The sequence below is a fragment of the Scomber scombrus genome, chromosome 7, assembly GCF_963691925.1.
Source record: "Scomber scombrus chromosome 7, fScoSco1.1, whole genome shotgun sequence".
Taxonomy (NCBI): Eukaryota; Metazoa; Chordata; class Actinopteri; order Scombriformes; family Scombridae; genus Scomber; species Scomber scombrus.
Window position 1 is genome coordinate 7,249,849 of NC_084976.1, and position 14,743 is coordinate 7,264,591.

At 40.0% G+C, this 14,743-nt stretch overlaps 1 protein-coding gene across 2 annotated transcripts in view; it reads right to left on the reverse strand.

The window, feature by feature from the left end:
• snap91a (synaptosome associated protein 91a) overlaps positions 1-14,743 on the reverse strand; it is a 48,717-nt gene that overhangs the window by 4,205 nt on the left and 29,769 nt on the right. Inside the window, exons 9-21 of one of the 2 annotated variants that reach the window (XM_062422603.1) lie at positions 12,245-12,306; positions 11,979-11,987; positions 11,398-11,410; positions 10,985-11,157; positions 10,762-10,856; positions 8,391-8,405; positions 7,957-8,175; positions 6,046-6,123; positions 4,065-4,304; positions 2,829-2,912; positions 2,467-2,535; positions 1,980-2,105; positions 790-861 (exon numbers count right to left, since the gene is read on the reverse strand). In XM_062422603.1, coding sequence (XP_062278587.1) covers positions 790-861; positions 1,980-2,105; positions 2,467-2,535; positions 2,829-2,912; positions 4,065-4,304; positions 6,046-6,123; positions 7,957-8,175; positions 8,391-8,405; positions 10,762-10,856; positions 10,985-11,157; positions 11,398-11,410; positions 11,979-11,987; positions 12,245-12,306 — 1,255 coding nt within the window. The remainder of the gene's footprint in view (positions 1-789; positions 862-1,979; positions 2,106-2,466; positions 2,536-2,828; positions 2,913-4,064; positions 4,305-6,045; positions 6,124-7,956; positions 8,176-8,390; positions 8,406-10,761; positions 10,857-10,984; positions 11,158-11,397; positions 11,411-11,978; positions 11,988-12,244; positions 12,307-14,743) is intronic. The other variant, XM_062422604.1, reaches the window with a different exon arrangement.

The following is a 14,743-nucleotide window of genomic DNA, read 5'->3' on the forward strand; positions in this document are numbered from 1 at the left end:
TTGATCACTACAGCAGCCAATAGCAGCAGAATACAACAATATAACACAGCAAATAAATAAATAAATAATATGAATTACACTATCCAAACAGGGCATGTAACAATAAGACACAAGTCTGCTGATGTAAACCTTTATGTTCAGTTAACAATTTTTACATGATATAAGTTGTGGACAATATGTCAACATTTTCACAGTGATCTACAGTCTCAAGGTGATAATGAAGCGATATACTGTGTAAGTACTGCACAAATGACCCATCATGACTGACAGATTGAATGAAAATGACTCAAATGTTATATACTATATTCACACATGTTGCCATGTGGGAAGGATGTCTGTAGTATGCATGAGCACATTGTATATGTTGAAAGTATTATATTATTTAATTGATTCATGCTGTACAAAGATAAAAACTTTTGTGCACTTTTTTGTGAAATCATGGGCGAGACAGTGCTCATGAAATGACTGGGAGGTTGTGATGAACAGATTTTTTACATTTCCAAATGAGTACAAAGCCACTTTGGAACTGCTGAGTAATAAAATTCAGCCCGTTCTGCCAAGTCTGTGCCATTATTAATTTCATAAATGTATCTCAATCATTACTTACGGCATAATTTCTTAATCAGCACAGAACCATTTCCATCAAACATTTGCCCGCATAACATTTTTTCACAGTCTTGCAGTATTGCATTTTATCCAAATGTAATAGTCCCTTTCAGCCTTTCCAACTTCATTCACTATCATTTCATTTAAATGTTAACCAAATAGTTACAGACAGAGGAGTCTCACCTCCCAGCAGATCATCTCCAGGCCCTCCAGGTGCAGAGGTCTGTGTCTCCTCCACAGGACCACTGAAGGAGTCTGCAGGAGTCCGTCCAGTTATCCACAACGCAGCATGGGGGGCAGAAAGGGGTGAGAGGTCAGCCCCGGACCACACACTGAGACATGGTGGAGGGGGGAGTAAGAGACAGTGAGACAGATCAAATCGACTGTCACGGTCACAGTATTTTGCTATAGTTTCTTCCCGTGCTTATTTGTTAGCCTAAATGAACTGAAACCAATGCTGAGCTCAATGCACAGATGGTGACACAGGAAGAGGATCAGAGGCGAAGCTCCCAACCATGACAAAATGGGGCATCAGTGGGGAACGGCAAAACTATAAGTGAAATTAGAATAAAAAGTGAAAAAATGCAGTGTAGGAATAAGGAACTTATGGAAGGAGGTGTGGACAGGAAGAGGCCTCTTTGAGTATAATATTCACCTCAATATATGGTCCTCAGTTTTTTGTGGTAACATAGTATAATGGCAGCAAAAAACTGATACAATTAACTTATACTGTACAATGTCTTGGAGTAAGATTTGGTGCAAAATGTGCAGGCACACACAGCAACAAGACTACACCATTTAACCAAATGATGTACAAGCCCTACACAAAAGGACAGCTGAATTACTTTGCATTATTACTTGCTTAGTTATTGCTCATTCTGAAGGTGACATGAACATCTGTGCCAAAATGCAGAGCAATCCATCCAACACAAGTAAATGATATTTCAGTCTGGGCCAAAGTGATGGATCAAGTGACTGACGGACAGACCTACGCTGCCATACATAACGCCTCAAGAGGCTTCATGTTATGTATTATATAAAAAAATCACACCTACACAGAAACACACACAGTCTAATAATTATTTTAGGAATGTTACTGTAGGCTACTGCCAACTATTGTCTATGTCTATGATGTGTCTGCAGTCTAACAGCTGAAAATAGTTTTTGCACTTATACCTACAGTCTATCAGCACATCTAGACACTATCAGCTGGTTCAAACATTCACCTGAGAACAACTGAGAAGTGATAAAAAAAAAAAACATCCAGCAGAAAGACAGAAGAAAGTAAAATGATATGATGCACTTTTATACAGCATATGTTTTGTCAAAGAGGTGTTTTTGTGTGTGTATTAGTGCAGCGTGAGGTACTGTACCCAGCAGGTCAATAACTGGTGTGGGCTCTGCTTTGGGAGGAGAGGAGGCCTCTGGGACTAGAGCTGCAGCAGGAGCAGCAGCAGGAGGAGCAGCAGGAGCAGCAGGAGCTGGAGATGCAAACGAGTCTAAACAGGAAAACGAGCATAAACAGAAGCAAGGAGAGATTAAATTACTCTCAGATCTAAACAACCAGATTTATTAGTGACAGCTCCCCCAAGTGGAGAAAGCTCTGCTCATGCACTGTTATTATGCCTGGACTAAAAGGCTAGCAGGCATGCAGACAAGAAGCAGGAGAGGGAAGAAAGCTTCCCTGCATCTTAACTGTATATCCACATACTTGAAGTGTGCACCATCTGGAAGTACAGGACTGGTTTGCATGTGCATGCAGACACCAGCACAATGCAAAACACTTCATGATAAGTGGAGGCTGGCTGCACCCTTCATGAGAAGAGGCAGGGAAACTAAAGGTTAAGCAGCTGAACTCACCGGTCACAATGTCTCCAACCGAAGTCGGCTCGGGCAAAGGAGAGGGCCCGCGTGAAACAGCAGGAAGGTCTAATTTACCAACGCAAGCAAGAGGCAAAACACGAGAAAGAAGAAAACCGTGGAGGTCGGGGAGCAAAGAAAAGCATTAGCGTGGCAGGTAGAAAAAACAGCGTAGATAGAAAGCAGCCACAAAGACAATCCATCACTAGACGAGTGGGTTGCATGCACAGATCTCATACCACTATGGGGGACAAACCAAGACGTATAGGGTAAATAAAACAGTTGACAGAGGAGTGGATGTATGGAAACCAGAAGAGATGAACAGGTTCCACACACAGAGAAATGGATATCAACTCCTGTACCTGCACCAAAAAGGTCTACGCTAGGAGTGGTAGCAGCTTTGGATTCAGTGGTAGGGCTTTGCTCAGGCATAGAATCAAACATATCTAAGAACAAGGACACACAATCATATGTACATTCAGATTTCAAGTCCAGTGCAAACATAAGGATGAGTTAAGAAGAGAAATGAGGGAAAGCAGAGAGAGCAAATATTTTTGATTAATAAACGGGTAAGCTGCTGTGTATCTGTTCAGTGCAATGCAAAATGAAACAGTGAAAAAGTTAAAAGGGAATATTGCCCAACTTCAGCATGAATACAACACTTTCATGCTTGTTTTAATGAACTTTGATTATATTGCCAGAAGTACAGTAATTGTAGAGTTTGTCCGGTTCCAGATGGAGCACTTATTTTTCAAATTTCTATGGTAACAAAAGCCTACAGTCAAGGTTGGACATTTTTGGGTTAAGAGCTGTCTGGAACACAGCCTAACATATTTAACATACTTATGTTTAATGCAATCATGTTTGTAGCTATAATGACAGGCCTTCACACTGTGGGACCAGTCTATCACAGGGCTTACATTTACAATACATATAGACAGACAATGATTCACAGTCACATATAAAAGGAAATTTGGAGTTGCCGATTTGCCTTAGAGGTTAAGTTTGGACTGTGGAAGATAACCGGAGCATCTGGTGGAAACCCATATGTGAATTTTGAAGTTGAGAAATATTCCCCTTTAAATAAAGGTGCATCAGCTACAATAAAGCATTCACAGCTGTCAGTATCTAAAACATCTGTCACAAGCAGGAGAAGAAAACATTTTTCTTCCCTCGAACATTTGGCAGTCTCCTTGTTAGTATTAGGTTAATAATCAAAGCAAGTTGAACCACCTCTGTCAATCAAAAAGTTACCAACATCCAAAATCAGATTTGATCGCCAAATAATGAATAATTGATGGATTCATTTTTAAAGTAGCAAACGCAATGAGTTACTTCAGCTTTGCAGAGGAGGTCAAGATGCTTGATTCATTTAATGGTTAAATTGATCAATGATCTGGATCTGGGTCAGGAGGGGCATCATGGAAAATAAAAAAAAATAAATCTAAGATGTAGGGGCTGGGCTTGTCACTATCATCATCATCAGTAGCAAGAGCAACACAATGATCATCATCATCGTCATCATCAAAACCTTCATCATCATTGTCATAATGCAGGGCAATGCAGTGAGAGGCATAATGAGAGCAAGAGGACTTTACCACCAAAGATATCTAGAGTCGGTGCGGCTGCAGACTCTGTGGTGGTGGTGTCAGTGGTGGTTGTGGTGGTAGTGGTGGTGGTGGAAGAAGGGGTGGGGGCAGCGATGGGGGCAGCGATGGTCGGCGCCTCACTAGATGTGGAAGGGATGACGACGGCGGGCTCTGTGTCGGCAGGCCTCATAGCAAACAGGTCCAGCTCTGGAGCAATGTCAGCACTCCCCTCCGTCGTAGCGAAGGGGTCTTCGGGAAGAGCAGCGGGAGGGAGGTGGTGTTCAGGAGGAGGTTAGGGGGGTTATGATGAGAGAAGAAGGGAAAAGGGGGTGGTGGGGAAGGGGGGAAGGGGGATTAAGGGTTTGTTAAGACAACAAACACTGTAAAAAGCGTATTTGTGAGGCCTCCGAAGCTCCAAATATGAGGATTAGTCACAAAGAAAGTCAACCAGTCAAACACGTGGTCACTCATTAACTTCAGTACTGCATCCACAAGCTACAACAGACATTGGGGAGCTATTCTTCTGACTGTACAGTAGGTTATGTAGAACAAGTTTTGGTTGACTGGCCAATCAGCAACTGATGAGAGCAAACACCAAAATCATCCATGCATCCCTGGTATATCATTTGAAACGTGACCTACATGTTAGTGTACAACAAGCTGCGATAATGGGCCAATATAGCTACAGTGATTATTCATTGTACCTGCATGGGACCAATAAATCATTGCATTATATAACTGCTATGACATGCTATGAAGAGCAAAGACCATATAAAAGTAATTTTAAAAAGTCTTCTTCCATTTACATTTGGCTCAACTTTCCATAGACTGAGATCTAGAATGATTTATTATTCTCGCTGAGCGCTAGTCCAGAAACTGGAGCAATTAAGACACTGCTTCAATATTACAGCTGCTTAACTCATGCTATCCTCCAGTATTTCCTCAAATTCAAAATTGTTATCAATACTCACTGGATGGTATAAGACAGGTGTTAAAATTCACTCTCACCAGGTAGTAACTGTTTGATCAGGTGGTAAACACTGTGTAACTTCAGTAGTCACTATAATTTAATGGTTTAGGCAAAATTCAATAAGATTGTTTCTCAGTAATTTCTCCTCTCCTCCTCCACTGTTTGTATCAGCTCATATTCAGAGTTAATATTTGAACTGTTCGATCAAAACCATGAACAATATATTTTTTTAAACGCATATTTATGTCTTGTTGCGGCGTACAAGTGGTCGAACATCACAAACTCTGGTGATGTACGAGGGATACATGGACCATCTGTTTTCTCATCATTAAACAAAACAAGCTGACCAATAAGCAGGTTTTCTAAAAAAGCTGGTGTGTCCCTTTTTTCATGGATTAATATAAGACCTCAAATGTGTGGTCACTGGGCAGAATAAAGTTAATACCACAGCATGTTAGATAAACTTAAAACTGCAAACAGCTCTGTCACTGCTGTGGTTAGTAACGTATGCACCTCCAATAATGTAAAGAATCATTTTGAATAATAAAGAAAGCAAATCTGAACCAATACATTTCATGGACATTGCACTGATTTCTCCAGTCATCATCCAGCTTTACATAATAGACCAAAGAGAGAAACTACATGCAATTAAATAAGAAAAAGAAAAAAAGGCTCCAAGATGATTAATGTAATCATCAGAATTAGTTAGCATCAGTGTTAGTGGGATCAAAGGGTATTGATTACTGGACTACAGTGTAGTCAATAGCTGCACTGTGCTTTTTACTGCAGTATTCACTGGGTGAATATTACGTGGAGAAGAGTAGTTGAGATGAGGGAGGAGGGTCTATGACTGGGGCATTAGAGCAGGATTTGGGGTGAGACAGTAGGCCCAGAGGGCAAATGGCTGATCTACTGTCTCCCACGGAAGCAGAAGCAGCTTTAATACAGTAAAAGCAACAGCTTTCACATTCAAACACACACCCATACACTGATACACACACACGCTGTTTTGTCACCCACCAGATTGACCAAATGCATCAGCAGCAGGGCCCAGGGCCACGGCAGCAGGACCGTCTCCTGGGGAAGGTGCAAACGCATCTAGGGTATTGCAGACGAAAACAGCCGGAACGCAAACGCAAAACATAACACCCGGGCCAACACACCAACAGACACACGGATGTGTAGAACAAAGGATGAGTAAACAGATGAAATGGACAGGGAACAAAAATGAGAGGTCAGCATCAGGAAAAAGCAGAGAATACAAGAAATATGCAGCCCAGTTACTGCAGCAATTTATCTGACTGCACCATCAGTCACATGATAAGTTTTGGAGGGCTGCATAATACTGCATTCAATGAGTGCACAACCTGTGCAGGCTTGTGAAATGAGGCAATTTGTCACAAGTTACTTGTACTCTGTGACAAGAGGGAAAATGTCAAGTTCAGGGATGGACAAGGCAAAGTCTCTCTTTGACACAAATACTCAATTTGCTCTTTGTTAGTAGTGAAAAAGTCACTCTTACTCATCAAAAAGTTAGTGTTAAGATTAATATAAAAAAACTAAAACTAAATATCATTAAATAGAAGTCAGCTACTCATCATTTTGACATATTTATGAAACCGTTAGTAAGCCATTAGGAGTAAGATCATTACGGATGATAAACAGAAAAAACACAAAGCAACATATCCCAAAAGTAAGAGTCATTATAGCAGATTAATTACACTGCAGTTGGTTAATTGAGGTGTGACACTGGTTATGAAACAATGCACGCTCAAAGCATGTTAATGTCAAAACACATTAGTGTTTTGTGACAGTTGTGCGACCTTGAATAATCCACTAAACTGGCTCATAGTTTTGGGATGTGCCACAAAAGATAAAAGGTTTTAGTCTCAGTGAAAAACAGGGTGTGTGGAAGCCTGGCATCATGTCAGCACATTATTGTATCAGTGGCAACAAAGCCGGGGATGTAAAAAGATTAGATAAAAGGTGAGGATATTGTTACAGTACCAGAGGATTTCCTAGTGTTTCCTATGTTCCCAGTGCTACTCTGTCTATCTCTCCATGTTTATGTGTTGTTTCTGTGTGTTTGCGTGGGTGTGTTTTCCCTTCCTCCTGCTCTTCTCATCCTGCACACCTGTCTGCAATCGACTCATCACCTCTCCCCTTCTGCTCACCTGCCTCTCAACAGTTCATTAGCTTGCAGTTTATCTACTCTGGTTCTCCACCCACTCTCCACCAGATTGTTTAAACCAAAGTGAAACTACAGTTCAAGGCCGACTCATTTATATTCCAGGTGATTCAGTTTCTGTGTGTCTCGCATATAAACCTATTCCTCTTGTTTCCCATAATCCCTAATTACCTGCCTGTTGTCCTGCTTGTCTGTCAACAACTAACAAGCCTCCAAGACATTCCCAACTGCAATGCTGCCTCCTATTCCCTCCTGCTCAAGTTGCCAAACTCCTTGATTACTTTCATTCACCCCTGTTGTTGCTGGATCCTCATTCCCTGCAATCAGCCTCACATCTAGATCCTCCCCTACTATAAAAACTTGTTTCTTACTGTAACACACATCCCTCTCCATGTCCTGTGTTTGGATCCCTCCTGTGTATTCATAACAGCTATAAAATGATCTGCCTAATTTCAACTGTACTGGTTACTTACTGAATTTTCATACTGTATCAGGTTTAGCATGTTTTTATGTTGCATTAATTCTCAAATTGAGATAATAAATTTGGATTTTTTTGGAAAAAGCTTGTACAGTTTAAATGATTTACAGGAGCACTCCTCGTGAAAATAGTTGTAATGTTAAGGGAGTGACACTCTGACACAATACTACCTAACAAGAAATTACTAAATGATGATGGAGTTTGTTGCAGGCAAGCTGCCATGCTGTGTATCTTGATCTACATCCTGCCCTTCGACCTCACTGACCTCCGAAAAGGTCGATGTCTGCGGCTGAAGTGGTGGTGATGGCTGCGATGGGCAGCGAGGTGGGGGCTGGTGTGGCCGCAGCGGCAGTAGTAGCAGTAGCAGGAGCGGCTGTGGGAGCAGCAGCTGCAGGGGCAGCAGCAGTTTCATCTGCATCAGCCGCATCAGATTCTCCTTCTGGCAGGAGAGCCTCAGAAGCACTGTCAGCGGCAGCCGGAGTTGCTACATAGATAAACCCGACAATCCATACGCCACAACCCAGTCACATCCCCCAGAAGAGAGGAAACGGAGGCGGAAAAAAGGAGAAAGAGGAAGACGGCAGTGTCAAAGAGACTGAAATTCTTTTGTAGGTAGAAAGCCTAGTTGGAGAGTGAAAAATCAAACGCCTGCAGGCATTTCATATTCAGCCTGTAGCAGAGTCACTTCAGAATACTCACCATCAGCCAAGAGATCTGCACAACAGAAGAAAGACAGACAGAGAGACACAGGTGAAAGGGAATGAATGACAGTGTGTAAGGAAAGAAGATGCTCTGACACAATTTAGACATCTTTAGAAATCTTGCCTTGGGGTTGTATGCCTCCGCCAATCAGTCAAGTTGCAGTTTACATCCATGTCTGTCTAGACTCACATTTATAGTGAGGAAATTGAGGGATTTTAATAAAAGGTATTAAATGTTAAATTAAACTGATTGTGATAGAACAGAAAATTTGTATTCATGACATTAGAAGATGCTTCAGATATGGATGTTGCTGCAAAGATGCTACGCATTCTAAAACGTGGATGCTTCACACACATCTTCAACCCATCAGCACAGAAGATCTATAAAATCACCATAGTTTAAAGGTGGACACCAAGATTAGTGTCACCAACTCAGTGTCTGATCAAATGTGAAATATGTTCAAAATCTCCCCTTCTGTTCCTGAGTTACGGCTCATTAATTGAATTATGACCAGAAAGTGATGTCACAGTGCGCTGATCTTCGACATTTTGGATATAAAATGTCATCACTTCATAATTTTATCCTTTTAGCCATCTTTAGGAAACTTTGTCATAAATAGTGCATGGCTTCTTGAGTTATGGCCAAAAATGTGTTTTGTGAAGTCACAGCGACCTTTATCAACCAAAATCGAATCACTTCATCCTTTGACAAGTAGATATTTGTGACAAATTTGAAGAGATTTCCAAAAGGCGTTCCTGAAATATCACATTCATGAGAATGGGACAGACAGATAACCGGAAAACATAATGCCTCTGGCCACGACTGTCACTGGCACGAGGCATAAAAATCATGTACCAATGGTAAAGCCCAATAGAGCTAAAAGGTCCTTAATGTAATTTAGACTTTAAAAGGCAACATTTGGAATCTGGCCATTTTGAGTGTATCAGCGGAGATGTAGGGATAAACAGACGGCACGCCAAAGAGAAACAGAAGCTTTCTGATGGAAATACTCTGTAATTTTAAACTACTACAGGTTTCACATAGCCAAAAAAAAAACATCAAGAGGCCGAGGGTATCACTTCTCTAATATATATAAATCACCTAAAAGACCAGTTTGTTTGTTGTAGCTCATTAACTACAAATCAAATACATTTGGTATTACTGCCAACCATTTCCTGAAATATAGTACACGTTTTTAAATTCGTTTTCTCCTTCCTGCCTCTTCTAGACAGGGATTGGATTTCATTCATTTTACAGCAGTATTAAAATCAATTTGCAGTGACCTTAACTGATGATATGCTTTTGAAAATGGTTGGCAGTAATGGAATAGTGTTTTCAGTTAATGGGATGACATGCAAAACACTCGCTGGTGAATTTCATTGAATTTAAGTGTGCTCCATCGTTTACTGACATGTTTATTCAGTAAGTAAATTCAACTTAACTCAGTCCGTAACTGTATATTGTCATTAGCGCAAAACGGCCGCTAGCTAAAAGCCTCCCCTTAACAATCATTGTCCAGTCATAGCTTGGCAACCATAATTAGGCTCTGGAAACCTGTCAAGCTTTGGATTTCTCCATGCCGTAAAGTGGCATGTACATTGTAGGGCTGTAGTAAGATACTCTGTTTCAAAAATCAAAAACACAAGAGCATGTGATGAATGGATTAAGCTGTGCTGCTGTAATGTAAACTGCAGCAGTTAGCATATGTAGCTAGCTAGCTTACTACTTGCAGAAGTAATAGCGTGTCGTATTTCAAGACAGTAGGGCTGCCAGTATTGGATGCTAAGTACCCTTTTCTCTTGTAGGCCTAATGTTTGAACATACAAAATATGGACATTCAAGTTAAGCAGCCAAATAGGGTTAAGTTAAAAATAACAGTTGGATCTTTATCATACTAATAATACAACTCTACACTGTAATAGAAGAAAAATGCTAATTTTCATATCTTCTATCTACATGAATCATGGGGAGGACGATGACATCTTGCAGACGACATACTGCTTTACCCTCAGTCTAGTGCAATATCATATAGGCTATGAAACCATCAAGTGCATATTTAAGACCCTTCTACAGGGCTCTTAATAAAACAGATGAGTTGGAAATGTCAAAAAGTCAGCTGGAGACAGTATTTTCAATCAATTCATGAAGTTAATGTTATCTTTATTAGCTAGCTAGCATTACAGCTCGAGTCAATTCAGCCAAGGTCTGCTCTTGTCTGCCTTTTTGTTTAAAACATTACTAAGAATTTCTAGTGAAAACTCTTCCGCTGTTATCACTGTAAACTTCATTTATGCAGTTTGAGAAGCTTGATAGGCAAGTGCATCAATAACTAAGGGTGACAGGACATAGCAAATAGCTGAACACGCACCTCCCCATCCAGTTATGGAGGAAGCCGTTGCGGCACCTCCTGCTGACGAGGAGGACATGGGATCTAGATCCAACAGGAACCCATCATCAAGGGCACTACACCATGAGAACAAGAAAGAAAAGGGTGTGTTGACAGAAAGATTTAATTTCTAATGTAATATTGATGCTCGGCTATTGATTCAGCCAGGTTCAAGCACTTTGTAATATTGCTGAGTGACTCTTACTTGTTGGTAGAGATGGCGGGGGCTACTGCTGTGGGGGTGACAGGGGGCGGCGGACGTCTGGCAGGTGGCCCGGGGCGAGCAGGGGGCCCGCCGGATGGAGCAGGCGCGGGCTTAGCTGGTGGTGCAGCAGCAGCAGCAGCAGCAGCTGGCGAGCTGTTGTTGGCTGTCGCATCCTGCTGAAGAGAAAGACCCCCGTTAACATGGTGACCAACACAGTTATGTAAGATGATGTGATTCAACCATTTTTTAACACATGAATTCACAATGAATCCTGTATGTAGAAACTGTTAAGGGAGACATTTTTGACTTCATATGCAGCTCTGTAGATATCTAACTTGATATTGAAAGGTGCTACATAAATAAATACTATCATTATTATTACTACATAATGATTATCATGAAACACAGCTTACCTTGGTGGGCGACCTGCAAAAATAATGACAGTATATGAGTTAAAAAGAATAACGATGTACATGCTGAAGCATAATGGCTGTTACTGAGACGGGAGGAAAAAGTGACAGCTGAAGTATCACTTGTTATCATGCAGGTAGCATTTCAAAGAAATTCCATTTAGAAAACATTTAAGGCATACAATTAATGGATCCATTCTACATTGCTGAGTAATAGTGTCTTGGCCTTGACTCTACTTCAACATAGCTTTACTTTCCAGCATTACATGTACAAAAGAAAGAGGTGAATGGTTTGAATTGCATGCTTCTTTAGCTTTGTAGAAGTTGGGTGTAAAAATAGAGGGCTGATTGTAAAGGACACATATATTAGTAATGACACCTACTACAAGACAATTACAATAATGATGCCAATGATTTTAGGTCACAAAATATAGAAGTGCATCTTGAACAAGTGTTTAATACACAATAATAATGATGTCAATGGCTTGTTCAGATGTCATTTCTACAGAATCACTGAAAACTTAACTGGAAAAACAAAAAAAATGGTCAATTAGTATTTACTCCTGTTGACAGAGAATACTTACTTATCCTCTCTGAGTTAGTTAAAGATAAGAGGAAACAACATGTTAGAGAAGTGACAGGCGATAATGGAGATGTATAGTAGTTACTGATGATCAAAGATCAAACTGGCCACATAAAAAGACCTAAACTCCCCTGAAAGCACCAAACATACACAGGTACATGTTGATCTTCCAAACTATCTTATAACTATAAGTATTAAAGATGCTTCAGCTCTATTACTGCTGGTAAATGATGAAGAAGTAACACCTGTTAGGGATTAACTACTTACGGCTTCTTCCCCTCCAGAGTGTTGAGGTGGGTCTCCAGGGACTCCAGAAGACTTTCTGGGGCCTGCAGAGTGATAAACAGAGGCTATTACAACAAGTGCTACTGCTATTATCAGCACAGGTCAAACACACACAGCATGTTGGGTATGACTGATTACACTCAACCACACTGGAAGACTGTGGACAACACAATGAAATAAATACCCTGGCCATGGATTCAATAGTTTATGTCCTACAGTGACATGAGACACCTGTTAAATTGATGTTGCAAGGCAATAAACTGTTTAGTGTGTTAGTGAGCAGATGGAGTCACTAGCAAATAACATTAGACATTGCAAAAGAAAAAGTTAACAGCTTAAAGGAATTATTTACTCCAAAATGAAAAAAACAAATGAACACATTTTAAGGTGAACTAGGCCTTGTAAAAAAACAAACTCAAACACTGGTTTCAGAAAACACACTTCCACACAGATAGCACATGGGTCACTATATGATGTAACATTTACACATTTGTAGGTCAATTCTACCAATTACTCAAAATAATTGAATCAACATTGACTCAACAGCATTGACTCTTAGTACCGGTTTTTCTTTATTCATCTCTGAATTCACTGCTCCAAAGTTCTAGGTTAAACTCACTGCTATTGTTTATTTCTTTATTTGCTTTATATATATAATATAATATACATTTTTAAATAAATAAATGTATTCTTTTAACTGCCAAACTGATTATGTACTCCAATTATAGTGCAATAACAATCACTGGCAAACTGCAAAAAAATGATTCATTACACTTAAAAAAGATGTGCTGTCCAAAATACTGGCAAAATATAAATATATGTTTGTCCAAAAGTTGAAAATCTTGGCATGACTAATCCAACTGGATCTGACCCACTCATCAATCACACCACAAATACAGCATTTTTCTGTCCTCACTGTATTGTAAAAGTTTATCCTTGTTATTACCTGTCCTAGAATTCATGTTTAAAAAAAAGAAAGTGTTCTGCAGGCCTGGATATGTTTTCTCGTTGCAAATTCTTATATAAATGATATGATAACTATATAAATACACCTGATATGCCTTGGCATACCCAATTAACATATGTCAACTACTTTAATCAGGTATTATATTCTCTATTTTTTATATACTTTGATCATTGCACAATTCCAAATCTTACACAGGAAATTGAAGAATGAGAGGGGGATAAAGCAGGATATAAAAACAACAAATAACAAAAATTAGTGACAGGAGAAAAAATAATTTAATCTTCATGCTAACAGAGAGAAGTGTTTCACTCAGCCACGATGCAAAGCTGCATGCTTAACCAGGCTAATGGGACATTACCACCCCCGACATGCAGTAAAAAGGCCAATATCCACAAGCTTATTAAGATAGGTCATTGCTAATGCAGGCAATGGAATAAGTCACTGATTCACTTTCCTGAATTCCCTGCTCTATGTCCTTGATCTACCAATTCTATCAAAAGACTGTCGGGTCTATTACCCCTAAAAACTCTGAGGGACCAACAAGGCAGAGAGACTGATAAATCTTTTGTCTTGGCACTGAGAGGGACAACTAAACGATTCATCATCCAGAGAATTTCACGGCCATCACCACCAAGTACAAACCACGCTATTCTGCTTCTTCTAAATGACATACAACAACATAACTGCTCTATTACTGCAATGTTTAGACATATACAGTAGTAATTTCCATAAAAGGAGGCCGTTGTAAAAGCTGCAGAACTGTCTCCCTGTGGATGTGATGGCAAGAGGCCTCCAGGCGTATGCTTATCTGCATATATTATCTGATATAACTGACACTGCAGATTATTTTCTGCATCTACTCACAAAAACAACACCATGCAAAGTGTACCTGAGTGATGACATAACACAGCTACACAGACAGGGTGAGAAAGTAGAGAAGAGGTGTCTTATTTGTGCTGATGTAATGCTCCCTGGGAGGAATCAGAGCAGAAATTGGAGGCTGAATCTGAGATTAATCAGCTGGCTTCAGGGATGTTGGAGGTTATAATTTGCTCTCCTAGACACATTATGTGCATTTTATCTTCTATCAGTAAAGACAGGAGGTTCTAAATTCTGTAGGGGGGACTGTGAAGATTAATTATCTTATTGTAATTTATGGCAAAGTGTCATTGATGTGCATTGGCTAATAAGAAAAGTGGCCCCTTTTTTTTCTCCAAATAGGATCACAAATTATTCATTTATTGTTTATGGCTTATTTTATCGGCACGCAGAGTTCAAAAGTCTTTCCTTAAAGCAACCAAAAATAGCTGTTTGAAATAAATGTTCACAGACATCAAAATACAGAGTTCAGCTTCATGCTAAAAGCCAATCAGCATGTTAATAGTGTCAGAAACAGCTACAGGACTGTGATAAAATGTCAGAGATAACAAATTGTCTCCATAGGTAGTACACCCGAATGTAATGTTGCTGCAAGGCTTATTATATTTTGAGACGCTTCATCAGGAAAAATCTTG